Raw genomic sequence first — 22,317 nt, 5'->3', positions numbered from 1 at the left:
CCTAGATAACTGTGAAGAGAAAAAAACGAAAAAAACAGTTAAAAGAACGTAACGAAAGTGCGCATGAACGTCACACGTAACCACTGAAAGCAATATGGCAGCATTGTGGCCTTTAATAATTTGACAGCTTTCATGACGTATTCTGTCAGCACACACTAATTTGTACAAGTAGAAAGGTAGTTTTTAAGAATAATAATGAGAGAATGCATTGAATCCAAACTGAAAGTCAGGGATTAACGAATTAAGTGATGATGAAAAATGAATGTCATCAGCTGTTTCCCTTTCTTTCTGTTTGTTTATGTTTTTAATTAACCAGTGTTCGAACTAGTAAATACCATGCTTTAAATTCAATCTGATACTTGTAGTTTGATAAAATTAAATTTGAAATTTGTAAACATCCAGATAGATAATGTAGATATACATGATATAGGTAATCAAGTTTTAATAAAAAAAATGATGGTAAAGCTAAGCAGGTAAACCAACCCAGCATATGTTACAGCCATGTTCAACTATCGAGAATAATTTGATAAAAGTGGATATATTAACTGTGTTCTCCCCAGGCAGATATGTATAAATACTTTCTTAGCTGCAACACTTACATTGACCCAATGTTTTCGAAGATAATCCGCAGTGTGTAGTTGTTTCGATTATTGTATTACATGAAGTAGATCAATACACACGAAATGTTGTTACATATTATTTAGTCCATGCATTGTCAATTGTTCGTTTTAGACCATTTGTAAGTTTAATATATGCTTCAGTATGTTATAAATCAATTGTGAGAATTAGAGTCAAATTGGTGGACATGGATTTTATAGCTAATACCCCTTTAACATGTTAAGGACAAATGAAATTTTATTGAGTGTTTGTTCAACACAAGCTAATTAACTTTCAAGTGTGTAGCCAAAGTTTACAGGACCATGGAGCAGATGGAAAATAAGTGAATTTTAATAGTGCGATGATATCTGTGATTGTTTTGTTTTTATTTTAATTTTCTATGCATTCCCATTTGTTAAATAGACTTTTTCTTAACAGTTGTTATCTTCCAATGCACGTTTGTTTATATTCTTTCATCAAATGTTTCCCTTTTCATATGATCTTACAATGTAAGATATGCAGAAGGCTATCTATGGTGAGAGTAATATGTTTTGAAATCTTTAGATGTCACTTTCACTTTTATTTGGGGTTTTTTTTCTCTCTCAGAAATAAACATGTTTTTCAAAAGTAAAAAAATGTAATAAAATTTGAGCATGGAAATGTTCACTTTTAAGTTTTATTTTATATATTTGTTAAAAGAATATATAGGACCCCTTTACACAAATAATGATAGAAAATACTGACTATATTTTACCTTGGATTTTTTCTGAAATATTGCGATACATGTACAAATGTACATTGATTTAGTGTTGAAATTTAGTGAAAAAGGGGGGTGGATATTATTTAAGGTTACAAAGATAAATGTCATTTGTGTCACTGGGTTGCTCATTGATACATCGCACTTTGAGGTAAACCCCAAGCTCAGATGTGAAATTCAAATATAAAAATTTATACAAAATTATGTCATAATAAGTAAATAGATAAACTACATAGATTATTGAATGTCTTTTTAAGTATTTTCAAAGAAACTATTATATTTCTGTTTCTAGCTTTTATTCATAACTATCATGACTACTTGAATTTAACTTTCTTTTCAAAAAAAAGGTTCATGTATACTTATTATTATTGTATTTTCAGTATGAGCACAACTAACCCCTGGAACAGTGGTGCAGAAAGGGCAAAAGGAAATGTCAAACTTTTTAATCCAGCAGAATTTCAGCAAAATGGACCATCACAGACTGATGCAACTGTGACAGACCATAATAACCAATCCAGTTGGAGCCAGGGATGGGGAAATGACAATCATTATGGACAATATAATGGTCAGCAGTCAGATCAAGGTCAGCAAGGTCAAGTAGACTATCAAGGTCCAGATCAGAATTCTCAACAATTTTATAATTTAAACCCAGGTATACCACAGCAACAGTCTTATAATCAAGAATTATCATATGACCCCCAAGGACAACCTTTTCAACCATACGACCCAAGTCAAGTGCAGTCTTTCCAACCATATGACCCAAATCAAGTACCGGCTGTTCAACAATTTGACGAGCAAGGACAGCCCATTCAGCAGTTGAATGCTGAAGCTCAGGCATTTCAACCATATGGATCTCAGGCATATCAAAATTATGATGGACAGGGTCAGTATAATAACCAGAATTATGAATGGAATCAGTATAACTATGGATATCAACAAGGTTGGAATAATACTGAAACTGACCAGCAACCTGCTGGGACAGATATTGTAGAATCAAGCCAAAATCCTGACTTTAATGTTCAAAGTGATAGCCAGTCTAAAAATGTTAATAATGAAAATTATACAAACACTCACTCAACAGAGTTTGACAACTTAAATGCATCTAATGCAGAAAAAGTAAATAATGACTTGAGTTCATCAGGGGGAGATAACCAACATATAGCTAGTAGTGATGCTAGATTGTCAAAAGAATTGGACCCAAATTTACGTGTACCTCAGCCTGATATTAGTAGTGAAAGTTTAGTAACTTTAAATAGTTCTAGCACACAACTTGTCGAAGATAATGTTCAATCAATTGAAAATCAAATGGGAAATATGTATGTTGAGGAAAAATCAAATGAAAGTGATAGAAAGGTGGAGGATATAAATCATTCAGCAATAGAGGGTCAAGGCTCCTCTGTTGATGGCAATCCTAAGGTGTCAACAGAGTCAAAAGATTCTCCTGTTAATTCACAGACTTCTGATGATTGGGAATTGGTGCCTTCCGATCACAATTTACTAGCACCTAGTAATCACAGCCGTCAAGGATCTACAGATAGTAGTGCAAATGTACAATTTTTTATAGGCTCCACTAATATATCACCATCAGAGACACCAAATACTGCAGAAACAGGTCATACTGAGAAGAAACCAGTTGAGGGTTCACCTCCACATAGCCTTATCCCAAAACATTCCTCATCTCCCATGCCTCCAAAAAATAATATTGCTGAAAGTACTGGTCCCCCATCAGTCTCAATTAACCAGCCACCTCCAACAGGACTAGGGCCATCTAGTGGGAACCCTTTTAGAAAGGGAAAGGGTTCAGATAACAGGACTAGTCGCAGTCCTAATTTATTGAAAAATAATGAACATGTAAGTCAACCTGTGACTATTTCACAAAATGATGGACTAAAATTAGAAATAAAAGCGTCCGATTCAGGATTTCCTAGTCCTATACAACCTGTCACAGAGGATTCTCAAGATCCTCCTACTCAAAGTCCTATCATGCTAAGGAAGGAGAGCCCATTCCAACCACCTAGACGTAGAAATCTGTCACAGTCCAGTAATTCATTTGATGACGAGAATATATCTGATCCTCGACATGTTGGTGGCAGTGCATCAGATCACCATCAGAGCAACATAGATAGAAAATCAGGGGATAGACAGGATAGAAAAACTGGACCAATGAAAGCAGATAGAACTATAGGTTCTATTTTACCTCCTCAATCAGCAGGTAGACAAAAGGATTCTTCCATTGATTACAGTAAGTTTTCAAATCGTGGGATTGATGAAAAAAGACCTCGTTCACCATTGAGTTCAAGTTCTAGTAGAAGTATAAGTGATAGGTTGACTCCTACCAAACCACCCACAGGACGAACAACACCTACAAAATCGTCAAATGGTAGGACCACACCTGGTCGTAATACACCAAGTCGAAGAATGGAACATGCAGCATATCAAAGAGCAATTGAGCGTCGAAAGAAGGAAAATATCTCACCTGCAACCTCACTGTGGGCAAATAATGATATTGTTCCTAAGAGTAACATATTACTTGCTCCTGCTGCTCCAATGCAGGCTACAAGTACCACTCCAGTTTTTGGTATTGTGGCTCCAAAAGGTAGTGGTGGAACCAGAGAGGTCTTGTCCCCTGTTCAAAATCTTATTACAAGTATGAGTGATCACCTGTCTAGAGAGAACTCACCTGAAAAAGATATAAGTAAATTGAAAACAAATGAAAGGGACAGAAGAGAGAGTACACAGAGGGACAGACATGAAAGGAATTCCTCCATTGACAGAGAAATTGAAATGACAAAAAGAATGGAGGATAGGGAAAGGGTACTTGAAAACAGTCGAGAAAGATCTTATAAAGATGATAGAAATTACAGGGGCACAGGTCAAGATGAACATTACAAGGATGAACGTTATCGTGAAAACCGAGATTATCGGGATAGAGAGAGGGACAGAGAGTATGAACGAGAAAGACAAATTGAAGCTCATTATCAACGTAATAACAAAGCAAAAGATCCTTATTACAGTTATGAAAGATATGAGAGGTCAAGATCGAGGCAGTCAACCAGTAAGTATTCTATGTTAGAATTATATAATTAAAATATTCTATAAAATTTTACTATGCTTATAACATGTATAAAGAACATTGTAGGCAGGGCTTACCACTAATTTTTTGTCACTTTAGATTTTTCAGTAAAGTAAGCATGTCGCCTTGTGATATTGAAGATGTGGTATAATTGCCTGTAGGAATAGACCAAATCTGATTATGACATAGAAGTTTACAACTATAAGTCACCATACTGCCAACAACAATAAGCAAAACTCATATCACATAGTCAGCAATAAAAGTCCCCAAAATGACAAATGTAAACTTAAAAACAAACCAAATGAGAAAACTAAAACCATATAATCAATAGAAAATAACACTAAACAGAATGTCATGAAGGACATTACCACACACTATATTAATTATGTGTTTTGGCATAACATTACACAATATATATGAATTATTAGAAATTATTGCGATATTTTTGTTAAGGCAAATAATGAGACTGAATAAGTATGGCAATAATAAGACTGAATGAGTATGGCAATAATGAGACTGAATGAGTATGGAAATAATGAGACCGAATGAGTATGGCAATAATGAGACTGAATGAGTGAGTGGCAATAATGAGACTGAATGAGTATAACAATAATAAGACTGAATGAGTATGGAAATAATGTGACTGAATGAGTATGGCAATAATGAGACTGAATGAGTAAGGCAATAATAAGACTGAATGAGTATGGCAATAATGAGACTGAATGAGTGAGTTTGGCAATAATGAGACTGAAGGAGTATGACAATAATGAGACTAAATGAGTATGGCAATAATTAGACTGAATAAGTATGTCAATAATAAGACTGAATGAGTATGGCAATAATGAGACTGAATAAGTATGACAATAAGACTGAATGAGTATGGAAATAATGTGACTGAATGAGTATGGCAATAATAAGACTGAATGAGTATGGCAATAATGAGACTGAATGAGTGAGTGGCAATAATGAGACTGAATGAGTATGGCAATAATAAGACTGAATGAGTATGGAAATAATGTGACTGAATGAGTATGGCAATAATGAGACTGAATGAGTAAGGCAATAATAAGACTGAATGAGTATGGCAATAATGAGACTGAATGAGTGAGTTTGGCAATAATGAGACTGAAGGCGTATGACAATAATGAGACTGAATGAGTATGGCAATAATTAGACTGAATAAGTATGTCAATAATAAGACTGAATGAGTATGGCAATAATGAGACTGAATAAGTATGACAATAAGACTGAATGAGTATGGAAATAATGTGACTGAATGAGTATGGCAATAATGAGACTGAATGAGTAAGGCAATAATAAGACTGAATGAGTATGGCAATAATGAGACTGAATGAGTAAGGCAATAATAAGACTGAATGAGTATGGCAATAATGAGACTGAATGAGTATGACAATAATGAGACTGAATGAGTAAGGCAATAATAAGACTGAATGAGTATGGCAATAATGAGACTGAATGAGTAAGGCAATAATAAGACTGAATGAGTATGGCAATAATGAGACTGAATAAGTATGACAATAAGACTGAATGAGTATGGAAATAATTAGACTGAATAAGTATGGCAATAATGAGACTGAATGAGTATGGCAATAATTAGAAATCACATTCAGATTCTGATAAATGTACATAGATTTGTTATCACAATGATTAATCTTACATTTTACTTCATTTTTTTACAATTTTACAATAATAAAGGCACATAATATTTTTCTGAATTAACAGTATACATTTGTTTTTTTCAGTTGATGACAGACCACAAGATCAGAGCTCTGACAAATCTAGATATGATAGGGATGCTTACTACCGTGACAGATATGGTCGAGGTAATTATTTACAAGTAAGAGGTTGAAAGGCCAAACCTATCAAAGGGAGAATCTATCTCATAAATCTAAATAAACTGACGACACCATGGCTACAAATAAAACAAATAAAACACAACAGTAAACTAAACACAAAAATAAATTAGAATTAATAAGTCTGAGCAACACCAACCTATAAGAAAAAGAGGTGATCTCATGTGCTCTGGAAAGTAAATCATGTGGCATCTGTCATGTTTTTGGTTAAATCAAGTTTATTATTTCTCATGATTGAATATATAACTTTATTTATGCATCTCCATGGTTTAAGGCCATATGTTTTACACATATAAATTAATTTCCTGAAGTTTAAAAAGTATAATTTTTACTATTTTTAAGGCTACTATGATTACTATGGTACCAACAAACAGTATGGTTACTATGATCAAAGATATACCGATTACTATGGTGATGGTCGCTATAGCAAAGCTTACTATGACGAGTATTATAACGGACAGTATCCTGAAAAGTAAGTCACAAACAGTTTATTCTTCCAATGGGTGATGTTTGCTTTACACCGCATCAGTGCAAAAAGGCTATATCACAGCGATTAACATTTATACTTAAATTTTTCATGTCATTCAGAGATATAATTGTCATTTTACTTCAAATAATTGTTTGCCAATAACATGAAAGTTACGGTAAGTTTTAATGATTGGATGTCATTGGGGTTTTAACAGAAATTATCACAAATTATATAAATTTAGGGGAGAGATACAGTGCATAACAGTCAGTTTTGAAAATGCTGTTAAAACCTATATATTTTATACATATTAAAACATTTCAACTAATTCACTGACAATAGATTAACAGTTGATTAACAAGAACACATATGTATGTTTTATTCATACAATAAACACATGTGTACATAGTACTCATACAGTAAACATATGTATAGCCTTCTCATACAGTATATAAATATGTACATTGTAAAATAATCCAATCCAGTATGTGAGATGTTTTAGATAGAAATTGACCTTATGCATTTGCTAGTTTACATGTACATGTATTAGACTTCAATTTTTGAACAATCAAATATGAATATAAGATGCATTAAGGCCTGTTTTGTAGGGTCCTTATATTTAATCAGTTTTGCAAACATTTACACACTTTGCATAAGGTAGATTTATATCTGACACAGCTCAAGTTATAATGATTGTACACTTCTATAAATCTTAATTCATACACTATTATGAGTATATCTATTCTATATCTTTGTATGGATATATATATTTTTAGATATTTTTTGTATACAGAAAGCACAAATAACATTTTTACAGATTTTTTACAATATTTAGGTTACACACTTTGTGCAAATCTTTTTAATAAACTTAGGAACAGAATACATTTTATTCAACTTTTCTTTCTTTTTTCTATTTCTTATTTTTGTATGCTTTTCTCGGTTAGAAAGTGTAAATTTTTTTTATAAGTTTACTGAAGAAGTCTTAACTAAGTCCTAACTTAGTTCTATATATAGGTTAACCTACAAGCCCCCAACAATAAAGTTTCAGAAATATATTTTAAATGACGTACTTTCAGTTACGACAGAATGTCACGTTACGATTACACATGGCAACAAGCTGGGTAAGAACGTCTCATTGCTTCTCCTTTGTTTTAATGTTTTTTTCTGTTGTTGCAGTTCACTTACTTTATCTTAATATTATAGATTTTACACTTGCATTTGCTTTTTAATATCATTGCTTTTTTAGTTTTTAATTTCCCTTTTGCATGTTTTTGTGATTATTTTCCAAAATACTTTTCAGTTTTGTATATTTAGAATGAATGGATACTTGCGGTAAATCTTTGAAATGCAACTAATATTGGAAAGTTGAGAATACACATCTGTTTGTTTTTAGTATTTTAAAGATCAGAAGCTTTTTCTGATGTCAGAGCATGGTTGTTTATAATTCCCCTTCCTGTTTTGTATTTATACATTCGGTTTCAATCTGCTGTATAATCTTAGTCTTAAAATGTGTCATGTGAAAAAATAATAATTTCATTTAATGCAGTCATCATATCAGCGTTTCTGATAAGCTACTGATTAGGTTCTAAATATATTTTTTTTTTCACTAAAATAATATCAGTAAACTTCCTAATTTAATGTGAAAAATGCTGAATTTGCCTTTTACTCACTCTAATTTTAGTTTGCCTCAACCAAATGTTAAGAAACTTATACACAATGCTTATTATGGCCAAGCACATATGAATGTTAAATTTGGTATGCATCATTTTTACAGTTTTCTAGTTATGTCCCTTTATAAAAGGAATAATTGCTGAATTAAATGTCATTAAATGTCATAGGTTTGAATCAGTTCATTGACTTTTGCATATTTTCAAGCAAGGGCATCAGTTAACCATGGACTCATTCTTTTTTTTTTTGAAAGGAGTATGTCTGGTAAGGGCTGATTTTAGCCTCAAATTTCATGTTCATCTTACGAAAGATTTTGAACACCTTAGTGTCTATTTTAGTTGATTCAATTAGTTTATGTGAAAGATTTTAACTGATTTAGTCATTAAAAATGTTCTGTTTCAAGCTTAAATATGAAAAATCTATCAAATATGCCAAAAATGTAACTTTTTCAGATGTTTTTTGTAAAAAATGAAAGTGGCTGCATCCGTGTTCATCCTCAACCTTTATATATGTAATTGTTCAGTGATATTGTTTGCCTCAAATTACAGCCGAAATTCGGCCTTTTCCCCTAGAGAAAATTCCCAATTACTAAAAACAATGGCTTAAAATTCCTCCCAAAAAGTTTAACATTTTCCCGAAACAGTGATGGCATTGGTAGTAATGTTTGTAAATTTTGTATTCATGTTATTATTTTGATATTAGAAAGCACTTTTGAGATCCAGTTTTCTGATCAGAATCATCATGGTGTTTGTAAGACATGGTTTTCAATGCATTAAGTACCATCATTGTTTTGGTTTCACTCCCCTCTCCGAAAAGTACCTTTCAGGTTGAAAATGTCTGACAACCAAAATATACATGAAAAACAGTGCAAAAATGACAGCAAAGGTCAGCAAAAAATCAGAGATGTGTTTAGAATCAAAAATATACAAATTTCCCAATTTCAATAAAAAATATGCAATTTTCCCAATAAAAAACGGTAGAGGTAGTTTTGAAAAAAGACAACAATATCACTGTTGTTATGTAGTATCATCAAATACAACTTACATTTCAATATTAAGAATGAACATGAATGTGGCCGTCTAAAATTTAACTAAAATGCTAAAATTGGGAAGATTTCATTAATTTAGCATGACTTAATGATGCTAGTACCCGATATATATGTGCATTGTATTGTCAAAAACAGCCCATATTTATGGAGCAAAAGCAATCCACTTTCCTATAAATAACTAAAAGTTTACATTTTAACAATTTTGTAAAACTGCTATATTTTGAGGCCAAAAAGGGTCTTACTGGACCTACTCCTTTATGCATCTGACACATGTGATTTAAAAGTTAAGTGAAATAGTGATTGGTGTAGATTTGTCTTATTGGCAATAATACTATTTCTTCTTATTTTTATAACAGACAGGTTTAGAAAGTACAATGTAATGATTATAGAAAATAAAAAGAAGATTGGTTATATTTAGCAGATTAATTTACATCACCATTGAATATCATTATATTGCATGCATAAAATCGGTACCTGCTACTGAGAATTGTGCCACCTTTTTTGGTTTTCAACCATTATCATATATATACATTTTAATTCCACACTGACAATCATTATGGCATTATGGTAATTGATTAACAATTGCATGTGTGCAATGTGCATGTTTTTCCAGGTATTATGACCAATATGGTCGACATGATGATACATACAGTCAGAGAAGTGGTAGTCGTGTTCATACGCCATTATCAGATTCAGGCGAGCAACCGTAAGTGTTAGATAAACATATGTAAGGGGAGATAATCAGATGACACATATAGTCTTCTCCCTTCTGTCTCCATTTGTGAGAAAAAACAAATATATAGGGGAGACAATGTGATGACACAAATAGTTATCTCCCTTCTGTCTCTATTCTAAGAAGAAACAAATTGAAAGAACTGAAAAATGTATTACTTTAGATACAAGTGTTGGTTTGTGGTGTATATGGGTTATTTGTATGCAGTTATGGTTGATTTTTCAAGTTATACATATATATATCAATAATTGAATGTGGTTGTGGTGATGAAGTTTTGTGTATACATAAATGTACATGTGTATGTATGAATTTACATGTCAACACTGAATTTGAAATGAATTAATGTTTTGCCTTGCACAACGTACAATATATAAATAGTCATTTATCATTATCTCATATAACCAAGTATCAAACCCATTTAAATGGAAGTTTTAAAGGCATAAAGCTAGCTGCAGCAGCACATACAGTCATTTAAGGCAATAGTTAGCTTCAAAACCAGTGCCAGCTTAAATAGACTGAATACTTTCTAACATTATTGTATGTCAGTGAAAAACAATCTTTCAATGACCAGAAAATGTTGAACCAAGTATAATGTTAGCATCTATTCAGTGTACAAGATATGATGTATATGCTTGCTATGTCACATGATAATAATATATGGTGATTAAAGATTATAAGTAACAAAGAAAGTATACTCCAGATTATTCATTTTACTAAAACTAACTAATAGTCTATAGTTTATAAGATTCCTTATTATATAGAAACATATGCTTTTACAGTATTGAAAGTAGTGTGCTGGCTCTGGTAGCTCTGGAAGAAAGATTCCAAGGCATGACCACCATAGTGTAGGGGGCATCCATTATTTGTTTGCAAAAGCTTAGCAATACAGCAACATATGCATCAAATCTGTGAATAGATTGTTTGATTTTCAATTTACATGGATTAATGAATATGTCAAATTTAAACTTTAAAAGGATTTGAGAAACAATGTTAATTGTTTGCTTCAAATATGTATTTTATTGAAGAAAAAAAAAATCACATGGGCATTGAGATAATTAATCTAAAGAGCTAAAGGGATAGTACATAAACATGATAAAATAACTAGAGAGATTGGGTAAATTTAGGTTATAAAAAAAGGTAAATTGTTGAGTTCAAAATAACTGGAAAAAAAATATATTTAGGTCATAAGAGAAATATTGTCTATAAAAATTTTAGAAAAATACAAATGAGAGATTTTTTTTTAGGGCTGGGTATCCTGCTTCTAGATCATCGAGTAGACAAGGCTATGAGGATTATCATAATAGACAATATGATCCATATTACTATGGTTACCAAGATTACTATAACAACAGTTATGCTGAACGTAAGTCTGTAACTATGGTAAAGTTAATTGATTTAATAATTGCCACTTGGAGGATACATTTTCTCATCTATGATCATTCTGACTTGCTGTGTTGAGTAAAGTCACCATGGTTCACTAAAATTCATATTTGATATGGCTACATATAGTATGCGGTTTAACAAAAGGTAGTAGAAAGGGTATTGGTAAATTTCTTATTAGACAAAGGCTTATTCTGGGTACTTGTAAGAAAATAATTTAATGATGGCAGGGATCTTTTGACGATGGCAGACGAAATTCTAACAATGTTGGGCCACCATCATAAAGCAGGTCATGGAGATCCCTGAATAGTACAAATTTAGTAGTCTATTAATCTTGATATTATCTGAATCAGATACACTTGCTTTCGGTTAGATGTAGAAAATTACAGATTATTTAAATTTAAAATAGTTCAAAATTTTGAGATCTTCTTTTATTTTTGTGTAACATGACAAGTAATACGCCATATATTGCATTTAACAGCTGAGCCCCCAGGTAGGATGACACCAGAGAAGTACACCCTCCCCCACATGTGTGCCAGGTTTGGTCCTGGTGGACACCTAATTAAAGTGATGCCGAACAGACCAAAGGAAGGACAGACAGCTACAGTAGAAATACACGACATCAGTATGATGTTAGAGGATAGACCAGAAGTCGAAGAACTTAAATGTTTCCCAGGGCCTCTTGTTAGGTTGGTATTTGTACAAAATTCTCTCTACATGTGTTTATTAAAGCAGTCATTTTATTGTTTTTGAATCACATCTGCCAGTACACATCAATACATTGATATGAGTTTTAGAACCTTATACATCTTCAGCCTATGAGATCAAGTTTGAGATTTAGATTAAATCGAGGAAGACATATAACCCTTGCTAAATGTGCATAAAATTGACTGCCATGTTAATAAACAAATGTATAAAGAGTCCCATTAACACCTGTTTTACATATAAACATTTATTAAGCTTAGTAACGCAGCTAAGCTATTATTTTTTAGTTTTCATATTGTAGATTTATTTATTGTCGTGTGTACCGTTTTTGTGGATTAGAGAAAAGTTTTATTTTCATTGATATTTGATTTTATAGTTTTGCCAAAGTCTGAACAAAAACCATTGGAAAAATGTGTACAGTGCCAAATATTGAAATTTGTGGTTCACCTTTACCCACAGAATAAAAAAAAGGCTACTGTGGATTCATTTATTTTCGTGGGTATCAATTTTCGTGGATAGAGAAAAAAAGACGTTTCGTGGTATACGTAAATTCGTGGATCGCTGATTACAACAACAAAAAATTAGATACGTAATTCTTGGATTTCTTTTTGATTTAGGAGATCATATAACCTCCTTGGTTTGATCAATAATTAAACAAAACAAAAAAGAAGGAATTCATTGAAAAAGTTTTGAGTTGTCAAAATCATCGCTTGGTCATTCTAGGTTAAAGTGTTCATTGATAACTTTGATTAAAAAAAAATGGACAGAGACAACTAATTATTTGTTTGTTTTACAATTTATAAATTCTTGTCTGAATTCTATAAGGCATTCAAAACTTTATGATTGAAAGCTCATTTCCCTAATCACGATATAATAAACAGTGATATAAGTATAAGGTGTGAAAATAAATGTTCCTGTCATAAACAATATTACCTACAGGCAATATCCCTGTACTTAATCCTATTGATTTTTAATCACTGGTAAACCAAACTATGACACGGTAATTAACAACTTGCAGTTATTTTCCATGAACAGTTTTAATCAATTTTAAAAAGTAAATTATCACTGATATTCGATATATTTATTATAGATTTAATCAAAATACTTGTATCTTTTTTCAATAAAAAAACATGTGTTATGTTACAATGTTTATCGCTAGTCAACACTATACTAGAACTGCATAACATAACCGGAAATAAACATCCGACTCCATACACATTTCTCGGGATTATTCTTCGTTGAATTCTTAAATTCGTGGTTCGCTGTGACCCACGAAACCCACGAAAATTGGTATACCACGAATAAAAATGAATCCACAGTATCTCACAAATAATAATTAGTCAAGATTTCAAAAAAGCCTTACTGCTTACCACACATATCTCATAAATTTTCAAATGTCTCCCTAATGGTATAAGTTTGAGAATAATAAGATACCCCTAATGGTATTAGTTTGAGAATAATTAGATACAAGTAAATGATATATAATGATGTTAATTCTGCTCTTTTTCTTACAGAGGTGACACCCATAAAAATGATGTGTTATCATTTTGTCAACAGAAAGCTAAAGCTTGCTCAGAGAATATAAACATGACAGACCGAGATTCTGCCGAACTTATATGGAAGCTGTTAGAAGTATTGATTAAACAAAATGGAGTGAGTTCAGTAATAAAGGGGCACTATCTGTCAAATTCATGTTCACCGATTCTAATCAAATTCTCATATTTGATTTATAACAATGTAAAGCATTTATCCAAACTATTAAAAGTATAAATAAAACAATAAACAAGGCATAGGCATGAAAACACTTAGCTTCGTTTCGTGTGTATTTGAGTCTAGACGCCATCTAATTAATTATCGAGTTGACCTCTATAGTCATCCGATGACCATATAAGCTATGTAAACATAAATGTAGATATAAATAGATTAAGCAAACATGTGCTGTTGAATTATTCTATGTCTATTTAATTTCATATTACAGATAAAAAATAAATGTTTATCATCGTTTTTACCTGTATTAGAATGTTTATTTTTGGATCAAATCAGTCAATCAAATGATTAACCTTTGTTTCACATTCTCTTCCTTTAAATAACTTTACATATACAATTCACGTGTTATCCATCTCAAGCTAAGGGGTTAAATTAAAGTTCCCATGAATAGGGATTCAGTGAGGTTGAATTTTTCTCTTGCAAGTGAATAATTCACAATCAATGTATTTTTACTTATTTTGACAAAATTGAACCTTATTGGCTACTAAAAAGGAATTATTATTTCACTTTTTGTATTTCATTACTGATTGAGCCAAAAAAAATTAATATATTAGGTTTTTCATATATCTCGTAGCTAGTGCCCCTTTAAGTGCAAAAAAATTAGCACAAACTTTGTACACATGTCAATTTTTCTACCCAAGGTCAGTGGTTCTCTCTTGGCACTTCAATGTCCTAAACAAATAAAAACTGACCGCCACAAAATAGCACAATAGTGTTTATTTTCTGTTTCTCAACAAAGATCACAGTAATTGCAATGAGAATAAATAACAAACAGTAGTTAAGCACTGACCAAACTCAATTGAGAAACTATTTATAGGACTATACCAATTTTCTCACATTACATTAGTTCATTTTTTTGCATGATACTTGTTGAAAGTCTTCAGGATCGATTCTGTTCAACTTCTGTTGTTGATATATAAGTCTTCATGTTTAAATAGGACCAACTGGTTCTTTTTTTTTCTTTGAAATTATAGCTCAATATTTAATGTTATTCACTTCCAGATGATAATAGGAACAGATATAGCAGATTTGTTGTTAGCAGGTCATGAACCCACCACTGTAGAATATAGTATAATGGGAATGAAGATATCTAACAGTATGGACAATTTAGATGATTTAGACGAGACGAATGATATATCAACTGTAACCATGGACAGATCTGTTGTCAACAAACAAAGGTCAAGAGAAGAGGTCACAGATAGATTTAGACATTTATTATTGTATGGAAGGAAAAAGGTAATGTAGATAAGTAAAGAGGTCATTGATATTTTAAATATTTATATAAACATATTAAAGGTGACTGAACTACAATCTATAATCTTATACTATAACAGAAACTTATGTGTCAAATGTTTACACTATTTAAATGTAATTTCAATCATAGTTTGGTGAAGTTTCAAATTAAATTTTCTGAATTAAAATCGTTTAAAGACAGCTAATTATACAGTTGCTTAAAGTGAAAAAAAAATATCATGATAGGTTTACATAAAACCTTGTTATCCTTTGAAAGATTACATAATCAGTCACCATTTTACTTTGTTTCCTTATAAATAGATTGCCTAGGTTTTTGGTTTTTTTTACTGATAAATGAAAAGTTGTTGTTGCATCAGAATGGAAATTTACCAATGACAAGAGCACCTGTTAGAACCGCAGGGTAACTGGATATGGACCCTGGGAGTGGGCAAAGATAAGTGAAATACAGGAATGAGTCTCTTTCATCCTTTGTGGACCACTAGAATTAGCCCTAATGTTCACTGGTATATTTGTATATTACAGGATGCATTAGAGTGGGCTATGAAGAACAACCTCTGGGGCCATGCCTTATTCTTAGCTAGTAAAATGGACACTAAAGCACATGCTAATGTGATGACAAGGTAAAGATTAGAATGGAGAAAGATCAGTTAGAGATATAATTTATGAGGACAAAATTGCTTTTATTTTTTGTACACAAGCAAATTATATTAAATTCTACATGCCAAGTAGATGCTATGTTGCAACATGTATATTAGGAAAATGAGACACTTATTGTAAGTATCAAGGACATTACCTACTTATCTTTTTTTGATGATAAACAAACTGATCAAGGACATTACCTACTTAACTTGTTTGATGATAGAGACAAACTGCATATTTTGTATTTGCCACCTTGAAGTAACAATAATCAAACTAGAATGATGAAATTACTTACTTTGTAAATGTGTATTTGACAAACATGTTCCAATTGAATTTGTTTCTGCTAAATGATTTATTTTTGTACATATATTTTGATGTATTGTTATATTTCAGGTTTGCCAATAGTGCTATGAAGATGAATGACCCCTTACAGACTTTGTTTCAACTCATGTCAGGAAGACAACCAGCTGCAGTCTCTGTAAGTTTTCTTTACTTACTTTATATGGTTTTTTTTTAACGACCTTGACTAGCTATAAAGCCCTCGCATTTTCATTATTCAATTTATTGTATAAGTAGCCTATACAAATTGCAGTCAAAAATTGTGCAAATTTGTCTCATAAGTGAATTCCCATCTAAAATTCATGATTTAGAACATAGACTGATCGATTTAGAACATAGACTGATCGATCTAGAGTCAGATTTAAGTGACCTGGTAGGGTGACATATCTTTCTGCAGACTGTTACCTTAACATATAGCTTTTTAAAAATCAGTGTGCCAATCTAAAACAATGCAGGAATAAAATTCATTTCCCATTATAATTTTCTCATCCAGAACTTTCCACTGGATATTTATTAAAAGCAATCCATCACTAAAATATAGAACCTGTGTAAACACTTTATTTCATGTACAACCCCCAAAAAATTAACCAGGGTTCACTTAACAAACTGTATGTACTCTTTAAATACACAATCAAATAGTTTCCCTTTTAATTTTCAAATGACTCCTTTACAAGGAAAACATGAAATCATTTGGTTTTGAAGTGTAAATTATTTATTGACTTACAGTTTTTATCATAACTTTTATATCATATTTGTATTACAGTGTATAACGGATGAGAAATGGGGAGATTGGAGACCACATTTAGCTATGATGTTATCTAACCAGACACACAAAGCAGACTTAGACAGAAAATGTATAATGACAATGGGGGATACATTAGGTATGTTAATTAGCTCATTGATCCTCTGGCTACATACATTGTTCATGTTAGGATCAAATGAATTTTAAGAAATAAAACTTTTTTTAACTTTAATAAATCTAAATTCAACTTGATTTTAAATAATTACTTTATAAAGATTTTAATATATAAATTGAAAGTAGAAAATATTTAAGAGTTGAGTGTAAAAACTGGAATTGATGGCTAGAGGTCACCATTTTTTCCAGGTATATGCATGCTTTTTACATATGAATAACCAACCATCAGACAATCATCTATGGTGAATTTGTATGCTTATTATTAAGATAAAAGTGAAGTGTACTTTGGTTTTTAAATTGTTATGGATATTTATTTCAGCCTCCAGAGGATTTTTACATGCTAGTCACTTTTGTTACTTGATGGCACAAGCAGGGTTTGGTTCCTATCATAAAAAGACTTCTAAAATGGTGCTGATAGGATCTAACCATAGCTTGTCGCTGTCAGAGTTTGCTACTAGTGAAGCTATACAGTGTTCAGAAGTGTATGAATATGCCATGTCTCTTGGTAATAGTTCATTCTTCTCACCTAATTTACAGGTATGTATAAGTATTATATTCTATGAACATCATCAAATAATTAAGAGGGACCTTGGCAGCCGAGTGGTCTTAGTAGTAACTTCTGTAATCACTAGCCAGTCAACACAGAGGTATGGGGTCAAACTCCGCTCATGTGGGTGCACTGGACTCCAATCTTAATTGACTAAAACTGTCAGTTTTCCTATGGAAGGTTGTGGTTTTCTTGGGGCACTCCAGCTTCTTCCACCATAAAAAACTGGCTGCCAAGAAATAGCCCAAAAGCGGTGCTTAAAAATAGTTTTAAAACACCAAAAATAAAAAATAAATCAAATAATTAAATTTCACGGTCCACTGAACATGGAAAATGATAGTGCGAGTGGGGCATTCGTGTACTGGGGACACATTCTTGTTGAATAATTGAAATGTCTCTATTTGCAGGATTCTTAAAATGAAGGATTTAAAAAAAAAACCAACATATTAATAGTTTATATTATGTTTGAGAGTCTAGCAATCATTTATTAACTAAAGAAAATACAGGTTTGATGTTTGTTACTTTCATTTAAGATTCATGTAAATGAATTTTTGTTTTTCCCAATATATTCAGATTTAACTAAAAAATATATTTAAAGTTTACAAAATATTATTTGTATCTTGCATAGATAAAGTATGATAAAAAGAGAGAGAGCCAATAGATACCAAAGGGACATTCAAAATCATAAGTCAAAATAAACTGACCAGGCCAAGGCCAAAAGATACCAAAGGGACATTCAAAATCATAAGTCAAATTAAACTGACCAGGCCAAGGCTAAAAAAAAACAAAAAAAAAGACAAAAAGACAAATAGACAAAAACACTTCATAGAAAATTAAAGACTGAGCAATGCAAACCCCACTTCAAACCATGGGTGATCTCATGTGCTCTGGAAGGGTAAGCAGATTTTGCTCAATATGTGACATCTGTCATGTTCGTACAAATCAAGTTGTTTTTATCATATTCATATTTTTCAGTACTTTAAATATCTATATGCCTGCAGAATGGCAGAAAGTGGATTTGCTCAACAGGTATGACCTTTTTCAAATGCTTTTAAAAATTCCTCTAGTAATTTGTCTATGTGAGAAATATTTCAAATGTGTGAGAGAATAACTTGGTGTTGGAATTTAAATGAAGATTGTTAAATATAAATTCTAGATTTGTTTGTAGAAACTTCATAAAAAAATTCTGTTTACGGTCTTAGCGTTTATTTTTTGAATGGTGCAAAAAATGATAGAGAATAAATATTGCATTAATGTAAAATCAAAATTCAATTATTGCTTGTAATAATCAATTAAATACATTTCCGAAAAAATAAACTTCATTTATATCATCTTTATTGTAAGTTATTGAAATATTATTAGCATTTATAAATACATGTATTAAACTTTGAAGTTTTGTTAAAAAATTCTGTACTTTCATTTGCAGGCATTGGAATATTGTGAAGTTATAGCCAAATTTATAAATATTTCACCTACAGTCTTTCAACCAACACTTGTCAAACTAGTTTATGAGGTAAGTCAGCTTTAATAGAAGTAGATTACATTATTGCCAAATGGTATTTTTGTTTAAAGGACGCCAATCAAAAATTCTCTGATCTGACATTAATATAGTGTCCAAAAATCAATTAAATTGAAAATTTCCTTGACAGGGATAAATAAAATGCATACAAGGACACATGCAACTACAAACTATGAATAGACTGACAGATAGACAAACAAAGAGGGAAACTTAATCTTTAGCAAATTATACCCGGTAAATCTTTAGGGCTTTCTGCTATTTTGAAATATGTATAGTACTTTTTGCTCCCCAGAGAAATTTGGGGATCATGTATTTACCGTTTTGTCAGTACTAAGAAGTAGAATAGATTAGATAAAAAATAATTTGAATCAACTGGTTTAATTTCAAAGAATTGACATTTGTTTATTTACATTTCCTATTAGCTTGCCAGTCGTTTAAAGAAATTTGATCCGGAGCAGCAACAAGTTGGAGAGGATGCAGAGGATCCAATGTGGTTACAGCATTTATTCAGAATTAATCAGGGATATGAGGTATACATCATATATACTCTTGTACATTAAATATTCTCCATAAGTTTTTCCTCTATTTTCCTTTTCTATAAGGGTCTTTATAGACATGAAAGTGATCATTTGTATGCAGTGAATGTGTATCAATGTGTTAAGGTCTAAAGAATGATTTTGATAAAGCTTTTATTGAATTATTTATAAGTTAACTGTAATGATGTAAAAGTCATATCAGAAATTTGTACAGCTGTTTGCTTGCCATAAACTGTAAATTCCGAAATTATTGCAAGGTATTATTAATGCAAACATGTGAATGGTAAAGTATTGTAATTATTAGACCTTGTATTCTGGGTACTGATACTAATTACTGTATGCACATTTTCCTGAAATCGTAATAATTTAGTATGGCTTATTTGTCAACTTCTCAAAAATCACAATAATAAATGCACACATTAATTTCTGAATTGATAGTAGTAAGGAAAGTGATTAACTGTTAACGACCTAGTTTTGTTTTAACAGGATGGTTCCATACAGCCATTATCTGGAAGTGTCACACCATATTGTTTTACTGGTACCAGATCAAGTAGTGCCAGTGGAGAGGTAGCAGGACTGACAGAAATGAATATGATGCAGTCAGGGCATTATACAGGAAGTAGTCCTTACCCTCAAGGTCAAGGTCAGCAGATGTACAACCAAGGATATAGTGTTGATCAGACTCAAAATCAAATGTATGCAAGTGATCAAACTCAGTACCAAGGAAATTTGACTAATCAGGCTCAGAATCAGGGTACACCTGATCCTATGCAAAATCAAAGTCAGCATGGTGAGCATGTAGAAAATCAGGGCTATAGTGGAGACCAGTCACAGGGTTACCAAACTGGACAACAACAGCAGACAGTTGATCAAGGTCAAACTTATCAAAGTCAAGGTTATACAGATCAAGGACAGGTGTACCAGAATCAGCAGGTGAATTATCAGCAGAATCAACAATACACTGCCCAGGAAGGACAAACAGGTATGTCTCATTCAAAACCTCACCCAACTTTTTTAAGTGATTGATTTATTTTTGTAGCGGATTGTATCAATGAAATATTTTGTGTTGATACAGTATTATTTGTAATTTAACTTTAGTAGTGTTTTATCTTCTTTGAAGGTTATCAGTACCTTCCAGAGACAACCAATCAGAATCAAGAATACAACACAGAAAACCAGACAGGTCAGAAAATATTTCAACCAACTAAGTTTCAATTTACACACCAATACATTTAGAAAAAAAGTTGTACCTGTGAATACATAGATACCAACCATTACGATTTTTCTGTAGTTTTTCCGATTTTGCGATAAAAACTACCCTATTACGGTCAAAGTTGAATAGTTACGGATTCCCAATCATTGACGTTCAATTTTGTAAAACGCGGATTTTTATCATTACTTTTCCGTCCTGGTCCAGTATTTAGGAAACGCCAATGTAATGCTTCCGGTTTCTCGGGAGTTATCAACCTATTGTTGGGTAACTAACTGACTTCCGAAGAGGCAAACTTGCATTTTATTAAGTAGCTTTCCCCCTTTCTCTACTTCTCCTTGACAAAACAAAAATGTTTGAGTCCAGAACATCTGAACAATTAATGAATGGAATACATACTACAGACAACATGTTAAATGACAAATTTTAGTGTACATCACTTTGCAACCACTCGTCAGTAATTTTTATTGGTAAATGCACGTTTATGAATGATTACTGAAAACTTTTCAAAAATACGAAAAATTTGATAGTTTGTTACTGATTGTGTCAAAAGGGGGTTGGCATCTATGTGAATAAAACATATGTACTTTGTTAAACATTTAAATTCATGGTTTACCTGTTCCTATAGATCCATGAAAATTGATATCCCACATTTGAAAATGAAGCAACAGTATACATTTTATCAATGTGTCATAAGTGAAAAAGCCCATTTAGGGTTCAATTTTTCTCACATGGAAATCAATAACTAATTGAAAATAAAAATTATTTATAGGGGAGACAACTACATATCAACCCCCACCACAGCAGCAGCAACATTACTCACAGCCAAATGATTTCAGTATGTACCACAATGCAGGTCTCCAGTCCGAGGCAGGACACAGGAACAGTATGTCATCTATCGGTACTGTTAGTAGTCACGCTGATACTGATGATGAAGAAGGACTGGGGAACTCACAAAAAAATGACTTTGATTACTTTGGAGCAGCTACTAATACACAGGTACTTAAAGAATGAGTTGTTTTTATGCCCAACCTACGATAGTAGAGGGGCATTATGTTTTCTGGTCTGTGCCTCCGTGCGTACCTTCGTCCGTCCGTCTGTGCATCCGTTCGCTTCAGGTTAAAGTTTTTGGTCAAGGTAGTTTTTGAAGAAGTTGAAGTCTAATCAACTTGAAACTTAGTACACATATTCCCTATGATATGATCTTTCTAATTTTAATTCCAAATTAAAGTTTTGACCCCAATTTCACGGTCCACTAAACATAGAAAATGATAGTGCGAGTGGGGCAT

At 32.0% G+C, this 22,317-nt stretch overlaps 1 protein-coding gene across 2 annotated transcripts in view; it reads left to right on the top strand.

Annotated features, from left to right (window-relative positions):
- Positions 1-22,317, top strand: part of LOC143063390 (uncharacterized) — a 33,377-nt gene that overhangs the window by 139 nt on the left and 10,921 nt on the right. Inside the window, exons 1-20 of one of the 2 annotated variants that reach the window (XM_076235513.1) lie at positions 59-176; positions 1,735-4,409; positions 6,191-6,271; positions 6,644-6,773; positions 7,844-7,888; positions 10,097-10,189; positions 11,461-11,579; positions 12,078-12,285; positions 13,816-13,954; positions 15,071-15,304; positions 15,845-15,942; positions 16,355-16,439; positions 17,064-17,181; positions 17,536-17,753; positions 18,739-18,792; positions 19,190-19,276; positions 19,705-19,812; positions 20,305-20,800; positions 20,939-21,001; positions 21,801-22,027. In XM_076235513.1, the coding sequence (XP_076091628.1) occupies positions 1,736-4,409; positions 6,191-6,271; positions 6,644-6,773; positions 7,844-7,888; positions 10,097-10,189; positions 11,461-11,579; positions 12,078-12,285; positions 13,816-13,954; positions 15,071-15,304; positions 15,845-15,942; positions 16,355-16,439; positions 17,064-17,181; positions 17,536-17,753; positions 18,739-18,792; positions 19,190-19,276; positions 19,705-19,812; positions 20,305-20,800; positions 20,939-21,001; positions 21,801-22,027 (5,277 nt within the window). In that variant the 5' untranslated portion in view covers positions 59-176; position 1,735. Of the gene's footprint in view, positions 1-58; positions 177-1,734; positions 4,410-6,190; positions 6,272-6,643; positions 6,774-7,843; positions 7,889-10,096; positions 10,190-11,460; positions 11,580-12,077; positions 12,286-13,815; positions 13,955-15,070; positions 15,305-15,844; positions 15,943-16,354; positions 16,440-17,063; positions 17,182-17,535; positions 17,754-18,738; positions 18,793-19,189; positions 19,277-19,704; positions 19,813-20,304; positions 20,860-20,938; positions 21,002-21,800; positions 22,028-22,317 lie in introns of those variants that run through there. The other variant, XM_076235514.1, reaches the window with a different exon arrangement.

The sequence above is a fragment of the Mytilus galloprovincialis genome, chromosome 2 (assembly GCF_965363235.1).
Source record: "Mytilus galloprovincialis chromosome 2, xbMytGall1.hap1.1, whole genome shotgun sequence".
NCBI lineage: Eukaryota > Metazoa > Mollusca > Bivalvia > Mytilida > Mytilidae > Mytilus > Mytilus galloprovincialis.
This window is presented reverse-complemented; position numbering and strand designations above follow the sequence as displayed.